At 29.4% G+C, this 23,510-nt stretch overlaps 1 protein-coding gene across 1 annotated transcript; it reads left to right on the top strand.

The window, feature by feature from the left end:
• Positions 1–4,202: 4,202 nt before the first annotated feature.
• On the top strand, positions 4,203–21,333 carry Sfxn1-3 (Sideroflexin-1-3). The gene is made up of 8 exons (XM_065511033.1): positions 4,203–4,350; positions 12,683–13,064; positions 17,619–17,736; positions 17,855–17,930; positions 20,122–20,207; positions 20,279–20,406; positions 20,477–20,634; positions 20,703–21,333. The coding sequence occupies exons 2-8, from the start codon at positions 12,749–12,751 to the stop codon at positions 20,787–20,789; spliced, it is 969 nt and encodes a 322-aa protein (XP_065367105.1). The 5' UTR covers positions 4,203–4,350; positions 12,683–12,748; the 3' UTR covers positions 20,790–21,333.
• Positions 21,334–23,510: the final 2,177 nt, after the last annotated feature.

Below are 23,510 nucleotides of genomic sequence, written 5' to 3'. Positions count from 1 at the left end.
AAATATTGTTAAATTTTAATAGAAATGTAACAATTTCCAATGGAACAATCTCCGAATGAACATTGATTAATATTTGTTAAAAGCGTATTTGGAATTGATATATTTGACCGATCTCAAGAATTCATTAAATTAGAAAAGTTCACTAAAAAACAGAGACCTTGCTTTAATATCCCTCATATATCCAATTCCTGGATAAATTAAAATCACCGCAAGTGAAAATTGTCCATTAACAATAAAGTGATCGTATTTGGTCCAAACATCCCAGAGTCCACTATGACAAACCTTTTATATTTATGACAATTTTAGACCATTTCTCCTATTGAAATCACGAACATTTATTTACATATGTAATTTCTTCTCGTATGTGTAATTTAGGTATGAGACATGTGTAGTTTATAATTTTCTTGGTGGCAACACTGTTAACAACTCAAAAATTATTGATAAGAAAACAGAAAATGAGTACAACGCAATAGAACGTGTTGTTTGGAAAAACAACCACCGATTTCTATTAGATTGTTGTTGTTGTTTTCTATTCATAATAATTAATGACCAAAATCTGAATTATATAGTTTAGTGCTGCCGGACTAATATTGAATAGAGATCCATATTAAAAAATAATCAAAATCCCATAAATTCCTTATCAATTGGTTTTATATCCACCATTAAAAATAATGGGGGTTATATTAATTTTGTCATTCCGTGTGTAACACATCAATATGTTTGTTGCAGACCCTTATTAGTATATATATTCTGGATCCTCATAAGATACTAAGATAGCTATGTCCGTCTGTCTGTTTGTCTGTTGAAATTTTCCACAAATACTCTCTGTTGATAAGGTTCCATACAAATGTTACCCGGAATATTGTCATAAATATGTTGATTATGCGGCAATCTTAATAAAATTTGGCACAAATTAGTTCTAAGTAGTCCCCAGCAAGGAAAATGACTTGAACATTCATAATTTTCTTAAAACTCTCTACCATCTCACTCGAATCGGTACATAACTGGTCCTAACCCCCATGCAGAGTTTTTCAAGGGAATTCCCAGGACGGGAAATCCCGGGAATTCCGCAAGATTGTGCGAGAATTCCCGGGAATTATTTTCCTTAGTTTTATTTGATGTTTTTGAACTCGACTTTCTCTAAAAAATGCTTAAAGCTCCAAAACCAATGCAGAAGATTCATACAACAAAAAAGATTTAACCCAAAAAGACCAATAACAAGTTTATTATTCAAATTATTGCAGAAACTCGTGAATATTCAGGGCTGTCACAGATTGCTATTCCGATCGATAGTGGAATTATTTTAGCATTTTGCTTTTTCACAAAGAGTAAAACGAAAAATTTTGTTATCAAACCAACTTCCGTGGAATTGAATTTTGTTTAATATTATTGAGTTTTCTTCAAGTTCATTATCATTAATATTGTTACGTTTTAACCTTTTCAAAATGCTGGTTTATTTCCTTTAAATAAACCGGATACTTTTGATTGCAAATAAAAGCCGTTTAGTAGTTTAAAAATTGTAACAACTCTTTATTTAAAAATGTACAACAACAATATTAAATAGTCACTCAATGTTTTTTTTACACGTTTGTAAATTCGCAGAAATACAGACACAATTTATAATGTACACGAATTTACTTGAAAAACATAACACACTTTAAGGCACTCAGTTGATGTTTATTCGAAAAGCGTCTCTGATAAACTCACTCACGACTGCAACCTCTGCCACTATTTATAACACTGTCATGTGCACTCTAGATTGTTCTTTAACTGTCAAAATTCGAATATTCTAGATCTTACTAATACATACGCCATCTGTGGTGTACTTTCTACAATGTTCTTTAACTGAATATTCGAATTCGAATACAGCATTGCCAACTTACGATCAAATCAACTGAAAGCTTTTATTTAATAATGCCCACAGATATGTTACAGTTTGCTATTACAGCACTGCTATTTGAAAGCATTCTGCTACTTTTAAATCAGCCGTTAAAATCGTTACATTTGAATTCAAGTACAATTTCGTAACAATATCTTTACTTAATTTTTAATTTAATAAGCATAACATTGCCAATTCAAAATTAAAAAAAAAATAAAGTTTTTTTTTGCGAATTAACAGAATTAAATGGAATCTAACGAGGGTAAAACAAAATCGAATGGAAATTGAAGAAATTCCGATACAAATGACAAATGGTGACAAAATTAAAAATCGAGTCAGTCTCTTTAAATTAAATTTGTATTGGATTTTATTTATTTACATTTACATTTTAAAACCAAAGACATTTTATAGCTTTATAACAATGACTACATTCTTAACATTGAATAATTTGTTTTAGGCGGGAATTCCCGTGATCCTGGGATCAAAATTAATCCCGATTTCCCATGAAATGAAAATGTGCTGGAAAAGAAAAACTCCTCCCCCTCTATCAGAAAAATATTTTATTGTCATGAATTGATGGTGGTTACGACATGGGTTATGTTGGTTTCAACGGTTCTCATAGACCTGCGAATTAAGAGAACTCGAAAAAATAAGTATAACGATCTCGGTAGCCAGTTCAGATCACGGTCGTTGGATCTCATGTGGATTGGTATCGCCTCAAGTACGACAATTTTGTTTGTTAACATACCTATTCATCCAGAAATGAGAAAAATGATAAAACATTTTTAACAACAAACTTAATAAATGACAATATCGCTCGCCGTTGACGGTGATGGTTTATGCTATGTTCACACTTGGGTTTTTAAAGCGTTTAAGCAAAATTTTGATTAAATTAATCAAAGCCGTTCACATTACATTTGAGATGATTAGGTTGACAAATAAAAAATAACAAAACAAATTTATATTTCTTTAAGGCATTAAATATGGATACAAATACTTTATTAAAGATATCAGCAGATTATTTTAAACTTTTTAATTATGAAATTGTGAACATTGATGAATTATTTAAGGTTTTTTAAGGAAAAAAAAACTTCTGACAAAATTTATTTATCGGTACTACACTAAAAGGTGGCCGATGCTACATCATCATCAGTTTGAGGTATGGTCAGTTGATTCTACGTGATTAATGAAGTGATTAAGATTTAATCATGTCAATTTGAAGTGATTAACAAATCATTTAAATGTATGGATAATCATCTCGATTTTGAAGTGATTAGAGCAGTGGTACGCAAAAAGAGGCATTTAATTTGTGTGCTCTTTTGGGTAAAAAATAAAATATCCACAACAACATCAAGAAACTGAATGAATTGTGTGTATTTTTACGCTCTATTACGCTCTTTTGTTCACATTCGGGTTGTTTGACGAAAATCATCGTAACCTCAACAATATGAACGCCTACCATGGGATTAGAGCTTAATCACGTTTGAGATGATTAACTCTGCAAATGTGAACATAGTATAAGCCAACGTCGTTCTCAAAAAAAAAATATGAACCGATGCCCAAAAACCACACAAAACTGTGACTTTTTCAGGATGCATTGGACGTTCTTGGATCTCATATGGATTGGTATCATCCATTCTTCCAGAAATTGTTATCACGTAGCCCGAACACAACACCCATTTTGATAAATTAATCATTTGCATTCCATGGTGATTTGCCAACACAAACTGAATAAATAACAGCCAATATTTCCGTTATCAACTGTCAGAGTTCGAAAGTCCCTATTGGAAGATCATTAATTGAAAGTACATATCACTTGATCAACAAAAGTGAAAGTCAAGGTCAAAAGTAAAATTTTGCAATATTTGAAATTTCTAATGGAAAGATAGCGAAATGCTATATATATTTGGCCCGATTTTCATGAAACTTGAGAAAAATAAAACATAAAGTTCAGCATTTACAATAACAGTATAAAAATGGAAATTAACTCTTAAGATCTACAGATATTTTTTTGGATTGTGACCTACTAATTGAATATTTGGAAAAGTTTCATTTGTATTGTTTACTAACGTAAATTCCGTTAAATTTATTCACTTTATTCACCCATTGAGTAACCAAACTACCCGTGTATCTGGCTACACTGCCTGCTATAGTAATATTTCATTATGAGAGAGTGTTTCAAACAAGACAACAACAAATTCATATACTCTATCGATTTTAAGCTTTTTCCACAAAAAAAAATAAAAAATATATATGAAAAATAAAACAACAAACATTTGTCAGCACAACAACAATAAGCACAACATTGTAGTTGTACTTTAATTTAGCTTTCTGTTAAGAGTGGAGCAGCAGCAGTTAAATTACTGTCAGACTAAAATCAGTTTTCACTCTACTGCCAAACCGGTCGAAACTCAAGAATAAAATAACCGAAAAGTACGTAAAATAAAGCGGCGCGTGCAAAATTAAAGAAGGTAAAAATTCTAAGCGATTGAGAAAGAAACTTGTGAATTTTTATGTCTGATAAATATACATACATACATATATTTTAAGTATAAATGTGTGTTTGTGTGTTTTATACTGAATGTTAATGAATTCCAAACGTTCATTTAACCAGTAAAAAAGGTGCTAGCTGACTGGCTGAGAGTTTCTAATGGAATTCTATGATTAGACAGCTGGGTTTTTAGTTAAATTTTTCAACTGACTAAAGTGTGAGATATTAACAAAACTTTATTAGAACTCAAAACTAAAACAGTTTAAAATAAAATCTTTATTAATAATAGAAAACAAAAATCATGTTAAATAAGAAATTTTTGCTTTAAATTATGTAACAAGTGATATTTTTTTGGACACAAAATTAAAGCGATAAGAATGAATTAGTGATTGACACTCTAACCTTGCTGCCCGACTGAATGCCTCTTCAACAGTTTCCAATTCAAACAATTCTAACAAATAATTGAAAGAAAAAAACAACAACTACTTACTACAACTACAATGTGTTTAATAAATTAATACTATTAAGTAAAATACGAAAATCAGCATTTACTGCTTATAATCATCAAATACAACAACTACTTGAGGTTATTGTTGTTGTTGTTGCTGCTGCTGCTACTGCTGCTAGTGAGGTTGTTGTTGCTTTCACTTATATAGAACCAAAAATTTGACATTGGTCTTGAAATTGAATTAAACGGCCTGGTCTGTGTCCGACATTAAATTTGTTTGTGAAAAATCGTTATCACAGAAAATGTTCTTTCTGTCCGCCCAACTCTCTGTCGACGTTTGGTTTTATGCTTTGGCAACAATAACACACAACAAACCACCACTAAGAAAAACATTAGTATACATTTCTATTTTACATTCATTATTGTTTTGGAAATATGTATAAACAAAATCTCTTTTGGTTTCTTGCCGTTTAAATCCAAAGCGCAAAGAAACTGGGAATTGAATAAAACCCCAAACAAAAAATCAATGAACTTTTACAAATTTTGGTTGTTGTTTTTACTACTGCCATTTAACCCTATAAGTGCATAAAGGGTTTAAATGTTTATGAATGAAAACAGCAGTTTTGATTATTAGGCAACATCTAACTGTTGCTTTTTTAATACAAATTATGACGAATGTACTGAGATAGACTGATACGTTGCTTGTTAAAATATTGGAATATTATCCTGATGATCACCAAAGCTATAGAACGGGGATTGAAAATGAAAAATGTGTACTACTGTATCAAAATAATATTCAAATAGCACTTTTTCCAACCTCAGACTTCTAAAAGTCTGGGATTTTAATTTATTTTCAAATAAGCGTAGTTTTGTGATGCAAATCATTTGTAAATATAATGTTATTTATATTGAAGATATTCTCTAAAAAATACTGGTATACTGAAGATTTTCTGTACAAAAAACTGTTATACTAAAGATTTTCTACAGAAAATACAGTTATACTGAAAATTTCTTATAAAAACTAATGCTATACACCAGATTTTCTATAGAAAATACTGTTATACAAAAGATTTTCTATACAAAATATATTTATACAGAGGATTTTTCTACAGAAAACTTTCTGTAAACCTGTTATACTGATGATTTTCTAAAGGAAACACTTTTACACACACGACTTTCAATAGAAGATACTGTTATACTGCAGTTATACATCAGAATTTCTATAGAAAATCTGTAATAAATCAGATTTTCTATACAAAATTCTGTAATACACAAAATTTTCTATAGAAAATATTGTTAAATAGACGACTTTCTATGAAAAATACCGTTATACTGCAGACGTTATTGATCATAAAAATGGCTTTTGAATAAGTTATATCGAAAGTGATAGAAACTAGAGGTATAACCAAAAATTTACCATCTGATCGTTCAGCCCAAACTACGTCAATTATGTATGTGAGAAAGTTATCAAATTAAGCTTATTTTTTCATGATTTTCATATTACTTATCTTGCTCACTTGAATTACTATTACTAATTTTGGCTGCTAAACTCAAGAACCTATGTAACGCCCTCAAAATGACATGGAAATCTACGATGATAGTCAGTGAACTGAAAAATATTTTAGATACTCCTAAATCACAACACTGTGCTAAACGTTTAGGTTTTAGCGATAATCGGAAATAAAAAATGGCCGTGATGTCGAAGGCCATCCACGTAGATATCAGAGAAATCGTAGACGATCTTCAAAAGGGTAAAGAGGAGCTAAATACAGTCAACTTCTATGTGCTAAAACATATGAACTATAAGTTATTTAGATTTGTTAGTGATTTTTAAAGAAAGATTTGAGCGGAGTTTTGTTGAACTTCTGACACTTCCCTCAGGAAAACCAAATGACCAATTAAAAAACAGTGCAAGAGATCAAGTTCTTGGCTATTACAAAACCAAATTTCGCTTTATTCTGTAGATACAGGTTTAATAATTTTGTCCAGATGGATTTGGGAATGGAACCACAGTGCATCTCCCTCATCTAGGGATTTCTGATGACTTGCAGGTCATGCGGTGAAGAAAAATATATGTTGTCCAGTTTTCTTTAAAATCAAGAGGATAATTTGTACATGGGATAGCTGAATACTTTGAAATTTGAACAAAGCAAATGTTAACATCTTAACCAGCTGACTGGACATTTACCGGTACTATTATCTGGAGTGGATAGGAACAGCATAATGAACAAAGTGTATATCACATCAACAATATGGGACATCATTAGACAACAACATTACAATACTTGTTAAGTACTTTTACTCAATATTCCAGGCTACACATGATCCCAAGGATAAACACTCATGAAAAACTAACAAAGTGGCGAATCATTTAACCCTTTCCTGTAATGTGCATTACATATAGAGATGCCAAACGGGGAATCCTGTTCCCGAAAATCCCGGTGTTTCGGGATTTCTTAAATCCCAAAGCCCGGGATTTTTTATTTTCGGTATTTTCCGGGTCGGGTTTCCGGGTCGGATTCTTTACCTAATCCCGAACCCCGGGATTTTCGAAAATCAGTCCCGATTAGCATCTCTACGCTCGTGCATCACATATGATTAACAAATGATGTTGCTTATAAATTAAGTTAACAATAAAGACTTTGGACGTACGGCATACATTTGTTTGTATGGGAACAAGCACCAGCCAAAATAGCTCTTCTAAACACAGATAGATAATGTCTGCCTGAATGTGGCCGAACTCGGGTTTAATCGGTTGGTGATTCCGGTATATGCCGTTGTACAAACTTTTATATAAACGGTTCTTAACTGCATTCCCTTCGGATGTTCGCTAAGGAAACTCGACGACTGTCTCTTAATTAATACCAGAATCATCTGAGTTCTGGAGTACAGGATTTCCAGGGATATCTCAAGGAGCATGAGAAACCATATTAAGATTCCGAATGTGTATCTAATGCCTTATTCAATGTAATATAAAGATTACATAAAAGTCAACCAATAAGGCCAACTGGTTTATACACAGCGCTGTGACAAATCGTTGCTTTTAAGGTTAAAAACTGCCTACAACTGTCTCTTATTTAACATCAGAATCATTTGCGTTCTGGAATATAGGATTTCCAAGGGATATGTCGTGGAGCATAAGTTTGTTTTGGGCAAGTATTATCTTTCAGATTCTACTACATTCCGGATGTGTCAACATTCAGTAAGACTCATGCACGTATCCTATTAGAAGTCCTATTAAACATATTTTAAATATCTTACAGATTTATTGTAAATCTATTTGTATTAACAATTAAACAACCTGCACACAATTCGTTCTGGAGTGAACGAAAACGAAATAAGGTGTCCAAATTGTCGTTCCTTCCAGGACGTATTTCCTGAAGATCTTCTAAAATCGCTTGTTAATCCAGAAAACTTCGATGGTATGAGATAACTGATACTGGACGATTGACGTGGGACTTAACATAAATAGGTATTAGTTCCATCTGTATTCGATATACAATCGCACAAAAAAATGTAGTTTAGCCTGTTGCCATGAAATGTGAAAAATTGGCATTGCAATGCATCAAACTACATCTAAAAGATCGTCATAGTCGACGAATCATGGATATTTCGCTCTCCAACGAGAAACTTATACAACACAAAGTTTTTCAAAATAATTGGTGGTGGGTTCCTTTGAAAATGCATAAAATTACAGCAACGTATCAATTCAGAATAGTTTACCAATGTATTTATCCAAATAAAGAGAAGTAGTAGACAAACAAGAATCTCTCTATACCTCAACAAAACAAAATCACAAAGGTCGGCTCAAAGAAATTACTTTTAACCTTCGTACAGCCCTGATTTGGTGCATCGGTTATATAGCATGTTTCAAATAAAACCGTTTAGTGTTCTCTCGATCTATGTTTCTTAGAACTAGATGTGTTCTTAGTACTTTAGATTCCCACTAAGAACTAATTGCTAATTTAGCAAAACAATAACCAAAATAAAACATATTTTATTAACAATTCTAAAAGCAATTACATACATATTTATTAAACAACTATCTTATTGATATCATGTGGTGTTTTTTATTTAATAATAAAATCTGAACACTCAGCAATAAAATATGAATTGCAATTACAAATTTTCTATGACGACATAGAAAATCTATAAGAGTTATTAACCGCAAATATATGTAGCTTTTTATAAAAAATATAAAAAGTAAACAAATACATTTATTTGCACATACAACTATAAATATACCCGACTGACCAAACATTCGAGAATGAACAAATGTTGGCTACAACGAACTGTTTTTTTTTTTAAATTTCCAATAACCAACAATGCTATATATTTTCTTGAACTAGAACAATCTAATTTCGAAATAAAGTGAAATAAAATAGATCAAGTTTAAAGCTGACTCTAACGAAGGTCGAAGTAGGCAAACCTTTTTTTTCCTCCATTATTGTTCTTCCACAAAGCATCTTATTCTTACACGCTTTGCTGCTGTTGCATTCCCGCCATCCCATGTAAGATTGCATACACCCCTATCGCGAATCAATATTTCACATGAGATATGTTCCCATTTCCCATTTTTCGTTCATAAACTTTGTTCACGTGAAAAAATTCCCCATGTTGTGAAATTTTTAGATGAAATTTTGTAAACAATAAACAGCTGGTACGAACAAAATTAACTATTGTGAATGAAAAGTTTAGGGGAATATCACGATAGCAATTTTCCCTTCGAGGGAAATGGATATTTCATGGGAACACAAATTTCACATGTTTTTCACGATAGGGGTGATTGTCTTAGTTCTTGGAGTATCGTGCGTTTCCAGGTGTTCTTGGGTCGAGCAATACTTCTTCTTCTTGAGTTTTCCACTCTTGTAATACTATCTGACATCTTCCTGATAGTATGAACACGATCCACCTCTATTGTCTGCATTTGATATGTTTTTCAGTATGGGTTCCTCATTGGTTGTGTTGCAGAGATCCGATATTCAATATGCATTGAATATTCTGAGCTTGGTTCGTCTGGATATTTGCAATTTTCTCCATACTAAATGCAATGGCCTGAATGCCGCTCTCCCTCTGTTGAGTGGTCCAAACTTAATAAATATTTTCTTCCCAAATTACAGTTTGCTTAACCCTCTAACCGGCAAGGCTGCCTTTAGGCGGGGTATGTTAAATGTATGTAATGCTGCTTTATTTGCTTATTTCTGCCGTTATAACGGTAAATATGTGTAAAGAGAGAAACAATTTACTTATTGTGATTAGGTTTTTTATGCCGGGAATTCCCGGTACAAATTTCCCTGGAATTTTGCCAATTTTTCACTACCCGATTCCCGGGATTTTTAGCCGGGAATTAAAAACTGACGAAAATACATTGAAAACAAGTTGGAACTCTATTTTTTTTCACCAAAAAACAGTAAAAAGTTGTTTACAGTTTTTTGCTTATATCTCGGAAATAATAGACCGCTTATTATTATTATTTATTTGGGGTTTTTCGTATGAAAATTTATAAAATGAATTCATTATTTATAGAATTTATTTCTTATTAAATCATTCTAATTTCTTTAAATTTCTTCTTCAAATCCATAACAAAATAGCTTCAAAAATTTATTAAATGATTAAATTTTTCTTCAATCCAAATCTAGTACAAAAAGGCAAGACAATTTTTTCAATTAATTTTGTAAATGATTTGATTAAACAAAAATTTAATCATTCAAAGTTTGAATAAATTCTGTTATTAATTAATTTTAAAATTAATTCAGTTTAAACAAAGGAATGAATCTAATAAATTCAATATTCCAATGGATTTATGGAATGAAAGGCTGACATTCTTTAATTACGGATTAAGATTTTAGTGAATTAAGCTAAAATTTTATTAATTAATTCGAAGTTCTATATATAATGATTATAACACTAAGTTTTTATATGAAATTTGGCTATAATATTCCTAATTTACAGTATCATTATATATTTCGGGAATAGCCGGGTACCCGGGAATGTAGAAAAAAATTTCCCGATTCCCGGGAATCAAAAAAGGTCGGGAAATTAAAAACCCTAATTGTGATAAATATGAACATTCACATGTCTTTTGTTTCTTTTTATTCCAACGTTTTTTTATTCAAACAATAACCTGGTATATTTTTTTACCTTAAAATAAAATTGGTTTAAAATAGAGGTTTAAAATGCAATTGCAATTGAAAATCTTCATGAAATATTTTTTCATTTAAATAGACAACTTCATGATATTATTGTGAATTCATAATAAATGTGAACGTTAGCAGTAACGAACCATTCTCAATAATCACCCTTTCGCGAATCAATATTTCACATAAAAGATGTTGGCTTTTCCCATTTTTAGTTCATCAACTTTGTTCATGTGCAAAAATTCCCCATGTTGTGAAATTTTTAGATGAAACAATCAATAAATATCGTGAAAAACATGTGAAATTTATGTTCCCATGAAATATCATACCCCTCGAAGGGAAAATTGCTATCGTGATATTCCCAGGAACTTTTCATTCACAATAGTTGATTGTGTTCGTAACAGCTGTTTATTGTTTACACAATTCCATCCAAGGTGCATTTAATAAGGTGCCATCGGCAGCACAGCTGATTATAGAAATAGCACGCACAAATGTCAAACTACATATATAAAAAATATCCGCCCGTATGACAAACTCTATATATAAAAAATAAGTGAATTCGCCTGTATTTATTTCAATTCGCCACTGCTGTTAAATACGCCTTGATTCCATCGAAACATCGGGAATTTTTTCACATGAACAAAGTTGATGAACGATAAATGGGAAAAGGCAACATCTTTTATGTGAAATATTAATGCGCGATAGGGGTGAATAATCAGCTGTTACGAATAAAATTAACTACTGTGAATGAAAAGTTCATGGGAATATCATGATAGATATCATGATATATTTCATTGCAGCAAAATTTCACATGTTATTGACGAAAGGGGTGAATTTCTCGATTCAAAAATCTTTGCGAAAGTATTTGCTATTGATTAATATCATCAAACTAACCTGGCTGCTTTTTGATTCGAGAACGATATTCGACTAAGAAACTTTAGTGGATGGTGTATATAATTTTCGAAAACCTTGGCCATGTGGTTATATTTAATACATATATGAATGTAAAAAGCAATCTATAAATATTTAAAGTAACAATATAATTCAAAATTAATGAAAATAAGTGTTAATTTCCACTTAAAAATAAACAATTATCATACTCCACATGCTTTTCAAGTACTTTAATTCAGATCATAGGATCCATTATGTTTTAAATAACAATTTCACACATTTATTACAAACGAATGAAACTGTTATACACCAAGAGAAGAAGGTCGAAGTCCTTCCTTGAGAATGTTATAAAATTAAATTCGATTCATTAGACAGACATTTTTACAATAACACAGACTTTGATTTGAGATTAAAAATATATTTTATAAAATAAAACAATAACGAGAGAAACATGTTTATTATAAATAAACTTAAACTGATAACGAATTACACTTTTGAATGGCCACAGAATAGAGCTTTAAATAATTATAATATTAAAACCCAGCAAACGAACTATATATATAATTGAGATAAACTCCCGACATCTTGGCATGAATCCGTAAAATACCCCCTATAGTGCTAGCAAAGAAATAAGAAACAGCAGATTATTTGGTTTCTATACATAAATATTTTTCAAGTTTTTTTTAAACAAGTTCATAAATCTTATCAATACTGTCCACACGTTGATAATTATTATTTAATATGTTCAAATAATTGAAATGTTTTATTAAAATTGATAAGCTGATAATTTTAAGTTTTTACTTTAATATTTTTTCTTTTTTTGTTTTCTTTTCAAGGTTAAGTGCGAATTTGGCGTTACATTTATCAACAACAACCAGAGACATAAATAAAAATTTAACAACATGACGACAACACTACCCAAAGTTGACATTGATCAGCCCAAATATGATCAAAGCACTTATATGAACCGTGCCAAACACTTTTTCCTGCTGACCAATCCTTTAAATCTATTGGCCACAAATTCCGAATTGGAAAGAGCAAAGAGAATTGTCAATGATTATCGTGCTGGTAAACCCGTGTCAGATGTTAAGAATGTCGAGGATTTATGGCGCGCCAAATATTTGTACGATTCCGCTTTCCATCCCGAGACCGGCGAGAAATCTTTGATAATTGGTCGCATGTCAGCTCAGGTTCCCATGAATACCTTAATTACTGGATGTAAGTAGAGAAGGAATATTTTATTTACTAAGTAATTCGATAGAACACAGTTTCGTATTAAAATGTATTTAGAATACAAATTTGAATTTCTGAATCGTTTTATTTACAGAGTAATCCATAGATTTAATAATAACACAATATGAATGATTTTAAAAAAACAAGTAAGAGAGCTATGTATATTCGGCTGTGCCGAATCTTATATACCCTTCACCAAATTATACTTCAAAATAAAAATTTTAAATGTTTTTAGGTAAACAAAATTTTTTTTTTTTGCAGTTTTTTCATTTTGGTAAAAAAAAAATCGGGTTAAAAAATATTTTTTCCGATTTTGTAAATTAAGAATTCCAAATAAAACTAAAAAATCATATTCAAAATTAAGATTTTGTATAAAAAACCAAGATATTTTGGTTAAAAATTTAAAATATCTATTTGATTATTTCGATTTGAACATCAGAATTTCTTTTAAAAATTTAATATTTCCATTCGTAAAAGAAAATTTTTATTCTAAATTGAAAATTAATTTTCGAAAATTAGAAATTTTTATTTTGAAATTATTTTTCAAAATTTAAATTTGAGATTTCAATTCATAAGTTTCTGTTCTTAATTCAAATGAATTAATATTCGAAATTTAGCTTTTTTTATGCGAAATTTTGCTTTATATTCCAAACATAGAAAATTCTATGTAATGAAATTTTAAATAACGAAATTAAAAATTCTTGCTCGAGCTTATGCTTTTTATTCAGAAGTACAAATCTGAAATTAATTATTTATATTCGAAAATTATTGTTTCTATTCTTATTGGTAATAGAAAAGTAATTATCGATATTTAGAAATTCAGATATTGATAATCTATTCCAGGGCACACTTAGAAAGGTGACTGCATCACTACAACAATACAAAAACAACAGGTACTTTGTTTTTGTTAAAAAGTAGGTGAACTGTCAAAGTTCACAAGTGAATTGACAATTCAAACTGAATAAATAAAATAATCAGCTGTTTCATCGCAGTCACCTTTCTAAGTGTGCCTTGATCTATTCAATATAGAATTTCTAATAATAAAATTTTTATTTCAGAACTGGTTTATAAAATGAAAATTCCATACAAATTTATTTTATAAACACATAAAATAAAAAAAATAAAAATGATTATGAAAACGAAGGAAAATATTTATTTGAAATTTTAATTTAAAATTTTGTATGGAAATATTGCTTTTGAATTTTAAAATTTCAAAATTGATCATTCTATTTAAAATGTAGGAATTATGTTTCAAATATAAAATTTCAATTTTAACGTGATCTTTACTAATCGGCATTTATTATTTCTATACTCGAATTTGAGAATTTTTATTTGAAAAAATGAAACAGTTTCAAAACCAAGATTTTATATTTAATAATATAGAAATTCCTTTCAAAATTGTTATTCCAAATCGATAATTTCTTTAGAAAATTTAATTTCCATCCTAATACCAATATGTCAGAATAATTATATTCGGATTTAAAAATATCTTTACGAAATCGGTTTTTTGAGTTTAATATTCTATTTGGATTTTTTTCTAAATTGAGCAATTTATTTCGAAAGGAGAAATTTCATCTGTTGAATTTTTTTATTCATGTCTACATTTTCTGTTTAATATAGAGAATTTTGGATTAATTTGATAATTCTCAATTTTTAATTTCAAATACATTATCAGCCCAATTATGAATAAATATTCCCCGGGAGTTTTTTCCCTTTTTTAATTTTTCCTATTCAAATTCAATGGGAAGAAACTCCCGGGGAACAAGCTCCCCCGGAATCTTTTATTCATAATTGGGCTGATAATGTATTTGAAATTAAAAATTGAGAATTTCTGATCGATTTTAAAAATCATTAATTATTAAATGTACATTTTTGTATCAAAAACTTGATATTTAAGACATTAAAAGTAATTTTTCTCATAGAGAACTTTCATTTGAATTTCAAAATTTGTATATAAAACTGAGGAATTTTATAAGAAATTACGAACTCTTACTTTAATATCTATTTCGGAATTTAATATTTCTAAACTGAGAATTTCCATTTAAAAGTGACAATTTCTATTAGAAATTGAATATTTTAGATTGAAAATTAATATTCAAAATTAATATATTTTTTTCGAAATTAAAAAATATATTTAGAAACTGAAAATTAATTGTTCGAATTTCAATTCAAAATTTTCATTAAAAATCTTCTGAACTTCTATTTTAAATAATAAATTTTATTGGAAATTGAGAATTTCGAAAATTAAAAATTTATTTTCGAAACTGAAAATTCATTTTCAAAATTTAAAATTTATTTTCGAAATTAAAAATTTATTTTTTTAAATTTTATATTTTCGAAATTGACAATATTTTATCGAAATTTAAATTTCTAAACTGAGAATTTTAGTTCAAGAGAGAAATTTAAAATTCAATATTTTAGATTGAAAATTAATATTCAAAATTGATATATTTTTTTCGAAATTAAAAAATATATTTCGAAACTGAAAATTAATTTTCGAAATTGATAATTTAATGTGATAAATAGAGAATTATTGTCCGAATTTCAATTCAAAATGTTCATTAAAAATCTTACAAAATCAGAACTTTATTTTAAATAATAAATTTTTTTTGGAATTTGAGAATTTCGAAAATTAAAAATTTATTTTCGAAACTGAAAATTCATTACCAAAATTTAAAATTTATTTTCGAAATTAAAAATTTTTTTTTTTTAAATTTTCTATTTTCGAAATTGACAATATTTAAGAAATTTAACTTTATTTTCTATTTCAAAATTTAAATTTCTAAACTGAGAGAAATTAGAAATTCAATATTTTAGATTGAAAATTAATATTCAAAATTGATATATTTTTTTCTCGAAATTTAAAATATTTTTCGAAATTAAAAAAATTATTTCGAAATTGAAAATTTTTTTTAGAAATTCATCATTTATTGTGAATTCGAAATTGTTCGAATTTCAATTTGAAATGTTCGAATTTCAATTTGAAATGTTCATTAAAAAATTTCTTTCGAAATTGACAGTATTTTTGGAATAAAATAAGAAATCTTATTTTATTTTCTCCTTCGAAATGTAATATTTCTAAACTGAGAATTCGAAATTAAACAAATTATTTCGAAATTGAAAATTAATTTTAGAAATAGAAAGTTTATTTTCGAAATTGATCATGTATTGTAAATACGAAAAATACTCTAATTTCGATTTGAAATTTTTATTAAAAATCGGATTTTAAACTTAAATCAATAATTTATTTTCCAAAATTAAAACTTCTATTTCAAATAATGAATTTTATTGAAAAATTAAAATTATGAAAATTATTATTATTTTTGAAATTAAAAACTGAAAATTCATTATCAAAATTGAAAATTTATTTTCGAAATTAAAATTTATTTTTTTTTAAATTTTATATTTTAGAAATTGACAGTATTTAAGAACTCCTTTTTTTCTATTTCAAAATTTAATATTTCTAAACTGAGAATTTCAGTTCAAAAGAGACAATTTATATTAGAAATTCAATAATTTATTGTGAAAACTGAGAATTTCTATTCGAAATAGAGAATTGTTATTCGAATTTCAATTTAAATTTTTTATTAAAAATATGTTTTTAAAATTAAATCAATTATTTATTTTCCAAAATAAAAAATTTTGAAAATTATAATTATTTTTTAAATTAAAAATTTATTTTCAAATCTGAAAATTCATTATCAAAATTAAAAATTTATTTTCGAAATTAAAATTTTTTTCTTCTTTTAAATTTTATATTTTCGAAATTGAAAATTTGTTTTTGAAATTGCAAATTTAATTTCGAATTGAAAATTTTCAGTCGCAATTGTTAATTTATTGTGAATTTCTTATCGAAATAAAAAATTAGTATTCAAAATTTTTAAATATGTACTTTATTTTAAACTGAAACAAGCAATTTCTCTTCAAACTTCATTTTAAATAGCGAATTTTTTCGAAATTGAGAACTTCAAACATATCAATTAAAGATATGGAATTTATTTAATCAGTTTCTATTCAAATTTCTTTTAAAACAAAACATTTCTATTTACAATTTGGAATTTCGTGTAAAGAAATAAATTCTATTTGAAGTCCAAAACTAAAAGAAATTAAAAATTGTTAGACTCCAAATTTGTTTGAAATTTAGAAATTCTGACTAAAATTAATGAAATTCTAACTAAATATTCCCTCACAACTGTAGCTCCTACGTCATACATTTAAAACATGTGTATGATGTGTGTCAATTACATAACACACATCAAACATTTCTTTCTCTCTTCTTCCTTCCGCCCTGTTAAACGCTAATAAAAGACATAAATAAAAATATTAATAACAATAGAATAAATAAAACAATCCAATGTCAAGTTCATTGTACCATCCAAATACATGTATTTATTACACACAAATTGAAATTGTAAATATTGTAAAATACCAACAAAAAAAAATTGTGTTTTCTTTTTTTTTTCAAAACGCATTCGTAATTTTTATGTAAATTATTTGCATTTACTAACAATTGTTCTTTTCGTTCTTTTGCGCACTTAGGCATGCTTTCGTTCTACAAAACTACACCGGCTGTTATTTTCTGGCAGTGGGTAAATCAAACATTTAACGCAGTGGTCAATTATACAAACCGTTCCGGTTCCACACCCCTCTCCAAAGAGTAAGTTTGTTTATTCAACAATTCATTCATTAATTGAGTGTTTAGTTTAATAGAATATAATTAAATTTGATTATTGTATAATAAATATTATTTTGTATTATTTTATTTTTATTTTTAGGCAATTGTTGACTTCATATGTTTTGGCTACAGGTGGTGCCTTGACCACAGCTTTATCTTTAAATAGAATAGTTAAGGTGAGTTTAAATTGGGAAAGATAGATATTTGTGTATTCGTATAATGCTGTGCCGAATCTTATATACCCTTCAGCAGAATATACATACTTTAAGATAAATATTAAAAAATATCGTGGTTTAAGTGGACCGATATTAAATAGCAACCGAACCAGGACTATAGTCGATTTATTGATGTATCAATCATGTTTGAAAGTTATTTGGGGGCTTCGGAAAGTTGATTTCAACAAAAAGGCGGACGGTCTATAACGATTCAGAATATATATTATTTACGGTGTTGCAAATGCAAAATTTTCACCTATGGTGAATGAAGGGTAATAGAAAAAACAAAACTTGTAAAGAAACCGTTTTATTTGTGACCTCGTTTATCACCAATATTCTAGGCGTTTTTCGGCAACTGCTCACTTCAAACGAATCAGTTGCGTTCGGTCCAGGTTTCCTGTAATGATCTGGCCAGATTTCAGCAGCTTATAATATATAGGACACTTTTGGTCCCACCAAATACAGAGCATTACCTTAGCGCCAGGAATATTTAGGTGTCGATTCGGTTGGTTTTCCTGGCTTCACATACGATCTCTTACGCTTCGGGTTATCTTAATGGATCCATTTTTCAAGTAATGATTCGATGCAAAAATGATTTTCTTTTATAGCGTCCAAGCAGCATTTCAGACATACACAATCGTCTTTCAAGGTCTCTCAGCTTCAATTCGTATGGTACCAAATTTCCCTGCTTTTGGGTGAATCCTGCTGCTTTCAAACGTTTTTAAATTGCTGATTGAGTAGCTCACAATGATTTTGCAAGCTCTTGTTGAGTTTGACAACAATCTTCATGGAGTAATGCCTCCATTTCATGGTCTTCAAACTTGTTTGACTGGCCTGGACGATCTATGTCTTCCTTTGCCTTCCAAAGTCATCACTTCTGAACCGCACAAATCATTGAAACCGACGAAACACCTTCACCATAAGCTTTCGTGGGCCATCTGTGTGCTTCAACGGCACTTTTTTATAAATTAAAGAAGTAAACCAAAACATCCCACTTATGACGATTTATGCTTGATTTCCTCCAGCTAAGACCACTTTGCATAATCTCTCAACTCTGTGGTGATCAGTGGTGGTGTTTGCTATGTCTCCTATGGGCCTGCGCAAAGTATGGCCAATACATCGCCATTTTCGATTGAATATTTTAATCTGAATTGGCCGTTGATTTATTCTGTTCCACAGATTTGCGTTTGATATTGTTTCAGGCCAAATGTCGTCGGCATATTCAAGGCATTCATTGAGGCCCCATCTTATTCCTCTGCTAGCTTGAGTTGCATTACGTATGATAACGTCAAGCAAGCACAATGTTGAACAGCAAAGTCGACAATACGCCTCCATGCCTGACTCCTGTAAGTACTTCGAAGCGGTTGCTTAGAGTCTTGTCATGCTCAATTCGGCAACAAAAATTGTTATAAGTTTTGTTGGAATACCTTTACAAGCAATAGCGCTTCATATCGCGTCGTGTCTTAAGGTATCGAAAGCTTTTTCGAAGTCGATAAAGACCATATACATATTTGACTGCCACTCGTTGGACTGTTCCGCAATCGTCCGCAAGGAATTGATCTGATCAATGCAAGACTTCTGTGGACGGAACCCAGCTTCCTCATTCCGAAGTTCTGCAAAATAGTTTGGGATATTCTTGTTTATTACACTGAGAATAGTTATAACTCTCCTTTTTTGGTAATGTTTACGATAATACCTTCTTTGAGCTGGGGATCCAACTCGTTAGTAAACCAGAAGGTTTGGATCAGTGGTTGTAGGAAGGAAGATAATGTTTGGCTGTCCGCTTTGAGCATTTCAGTTGCAATGTTATCTGCTCCAGGGACCTTATTTGCCTTTAAGAATGAGAAGACTAGTGGAAGTCCACATGCTTTCAGTAGCAAAGGATAGGTTGGACAGCAAGCTAGAATAATGTAGTCTCCATATTTCAGCTACGAGAGCTTTACAAAGTTTTGCCAATAGGAGGTTCTGATGGTCACAAGTTTATTTTTCTGATGTCCTTCTGAATAAGTCCATCGTAGGATCCAAAAACTTTATAGGTTCGCAAATGAATATTTGAATTACAAGGTGAAGGGTAAACAGTTCTATATCTACAATATCCGTTTTGTTTAATTTAGTACATCAATAACAAAAAAATTTAATTGTGTCTTTGCAGAACATGAATCCCTTAATCGGCCGTTTGGTTCCATTGGCCGCCGTGGCTGCTGCCAATTGCATTAATGTTCCCATGATGCGTATGCAGTAAGTTATTAATGAAATAATCCTAAGAAAAACTTTAAAAATTGTAATCAATAACCTCATTAACATTACAGAGAATTGAAGAATGGTGTCACCCTTTTGGATGAACAAAACAATGAGATGGGTATTTCCAAGAAAGCAGCTGCTGTGGGTATTACAGCTGTAGTAGCCAGTAGAATAATTATGGCCACACCTGGCATGGGTAATAAAAGCTTTATCCATTTATCTTTATCAAATCAAAAAAAATAATTTCTAATTTTTCTTTTGAACAGTTTTAACTCCCATGTTGATTAACAAATTGGAAAAGGGAGGTTTCTTGAAACGTTTCCCCAAGGCTGGTGCTCCCATACAAACCCTGTTCTGTGGTTTTGTATTAATCTTTGCCACTCCCCTGGGCTGTGCATTCTTTAGCCAAAGAGCTGCCATAGATGTAAGTACATATTTGAAAGATTCTGTTTTTTATTGTAATAAAACTCTTTTTCAAATTTCTTTCCACAGGTTAAGAGCTTAGAACCTGAACTCCAGGAATCTATTGAAAAGAAGAACCCGGATTTAACTCAAGTTTGGTTCAACAAGGGCTTGTAAATTTACCATCTCCTCTATATCATATGCCAGCCACAAGAGTAATGCAATTAAGAGCTTAGCCATCTTACAAACTAAAAAAGAAGTAACTAAACTTAGTTTAATAATACATAGTAATTTACTACACACCCATGCTAAAATCAACTAAATGTGTTTGACAATAATTTCAACAAAATACATAGTTTTTAATTAAATTAATTAAACAAATTTAGATGTGAGTAGGTAGAAAAATACTCTCTTAACATTTTAAATGTTTTTAATACATATTTTTCCAATTCGTTGCATTTATTTTTGTGTTCTTCCTAAGTTAAAGGCAACACGTACACATACTCTATTCCAAGCTATTAAGAAACATTAAAATACCTCAGAGAATATATACATAATAGATAAAATGTCCTTAATTAAGGTTTAATAAAAAACAAAATAGTAAAAATGTATGTAAGAGATCAATCATCACAATTACATAACTAAACAGTAATTAGTTTGTTTAGCTAGTTTCTTTCTTAACATGTCCTAATTTAGTTTCGTTTTAAGAATATGAATAAAACAACTGTTTAAATTTTGTTAAGTTAATGTTTTTTTTGTTAAATGTTTGTAATAAATAAAACAAGATTGTTAATATACATACAAAGTTATTAATTGTTTTGTGTTTAATTAAATATAGAAAATGTGAAATTCGTTTACAACGTCATTATCCGTTATTTTAAAAATTTAAATAAAAACTTGAAATGGCATAACGAAATATAGATTAAACAGTTTTTGACACAACACACATTGGAAAATGAAAAAGAACTGATTCTTTACCCGTGACTATTTTCTATTTATTTTCCATTGCTGTGCAAAACCTCATTAATACAGATTTCCTTCCGGATATTTTTTTTATTCAAAATTACACTCAAATTTCTTTCTTTCACCTGAATAAACAAATAATGACGCGACCTCTAGCGGTACAAACTAGGGAAAATAACATTTAGCAAAGTTTTGAACCCAACATTTGTTTATGTGGGATATTTTAGTTGTCACAAAATTTCCCTCTGCCTACATATTACATTATTTTACAACTGTGTGTATTTTTGACAAATACACTTACACGTAAATAAAACTAATCACAAAACAATCAAAATTTTTATAAAATTTTGTGATTGTGGGGAATTTTTACTTCCCTATTGGAAAAATTTGCAAATTTGCAGACACTAGGACTCTAAGACCCCTTTCACACCAGAGCTGTAAATGAATCATTCTTATTTTATATTAATTCAATATGTAGTTAAATTTTGAATTAATTTTTCACAACAAAAAAGAATTGAATGAAATTTTAATCAATTCAAACGAATTAAGCAGAAATGAATTTCAATTCATTTCCAATTCAAATGAAATTGTTAAAGTGAATTGCAATTCATTTCAAATGAATTAGAACAATGAATTGCTATTCAAATGAATGAAATCAAAAATGAGTTGCAATCAATCAAATGAAAAATAAAAATGTAAGTTTCTTTTAGCAAATAAACAAAATTTTTCCCATCTTGATAAGATTCAAATGAGTTGGAAATGAATTGCTAATTCTTTTTTCTAATTCATTTGAATTAATTCAAAATCAATTCAATTCAAATGAATTGGAAACGAATTGCAATTCATTTTTACCAAATTCATTTGAATTGACTCAAATTTCATTCAATTAATTTTTTTGTGTGAATGATTCGCGAATTAATTCAAAAATTGTTTTACACTATTCAATTTAGTTGCGCAAGTCTCTTGCCCAACAACAAAACGGCATGCAAAGTTTTTTATATAAAAAAAACTTTGGATCCTGGAAACGCGCCTGCGAAAGTTATTCCCCGGATTCACTGATTTTCCTGTACCTTAGCATGGGTAAAATTTTAGGGGGCCGAAAAAATGTACAATAGGTCAAATAGGTCATTTCAAGAAACTGCCGTGGAAATCATAGTTCAAAAATTCATTTCATTTTCACAACAATTCCGTCAATTTTGCCCAAATCTAATAATATCCAAAAAACGAAAGCGCCTGCTCCGTCGCGACGCGTCTGCACTCAAAAATAAAACCTCCACATACACATTTGGCTAGAGGAAATACAATATTCTTTTGGCAAACCAATTTAAAATCTTAAATTATTGATAACCTCCTGTGTAGTAATTTTTGGGAATTTCTCTTGGTATTAACTTATCTTGTCTTGTAGTAGCTATTAAGAAGCCTCCCTCCCAAAAGTTTAGTTTTTACAGTAACTCACGATTTTGAATAGCATTACAAAAATTTATTAGGCGAAAAAAATATGAAAATAAAATTAGAGATGCTTTTTACATATTATTTTTATTTTAGTATTTTATCTTGTAGAAGTTGAAAAGTTTCCATTGTTTTACCAATCCTAAGAAATATCATATTCTATAAGTGTATTTCTAGTTAAGTTTAATGCTTAAAAACTCTGAAATTGACTATACGTTAATAGAAAAAAGGTCATGTTTATGAAAACTCAAATTACGGACTATTGTTTTCAATAAAGTTTCTATTGTATTGTAACTCATTGTATGTTTTTAGTGTAAATCACTAACAAATAGTTGTAAAATCAAAGTTGGAAACAAATTCGAATGAAAAAAATTTATATGAGTTACAATTCACCACATTTTTGTTTGGCCCCTTTTAAACAACTTAAATAAATCCAACTCAAAATAAAAAAGCTTACCAGACTGTTAAAAAGTTTTTCCATTTTGT

Source organism: Calliphora vicina, chromosome 1, assembly GCF_958450345.1.
Source record: "Calliphora vicina chromosome 1, idCalVici1.1, whole genome shotgun sequence".
NCBI lineage: Eukaryota > Metazoa > Arthropoda > Insecta > Diptera > Calliphoridae > Calliphora > Calliphora vicina.
This window is presented reverse-complemented; position numbering and strand designations above follow the sequence as displayed.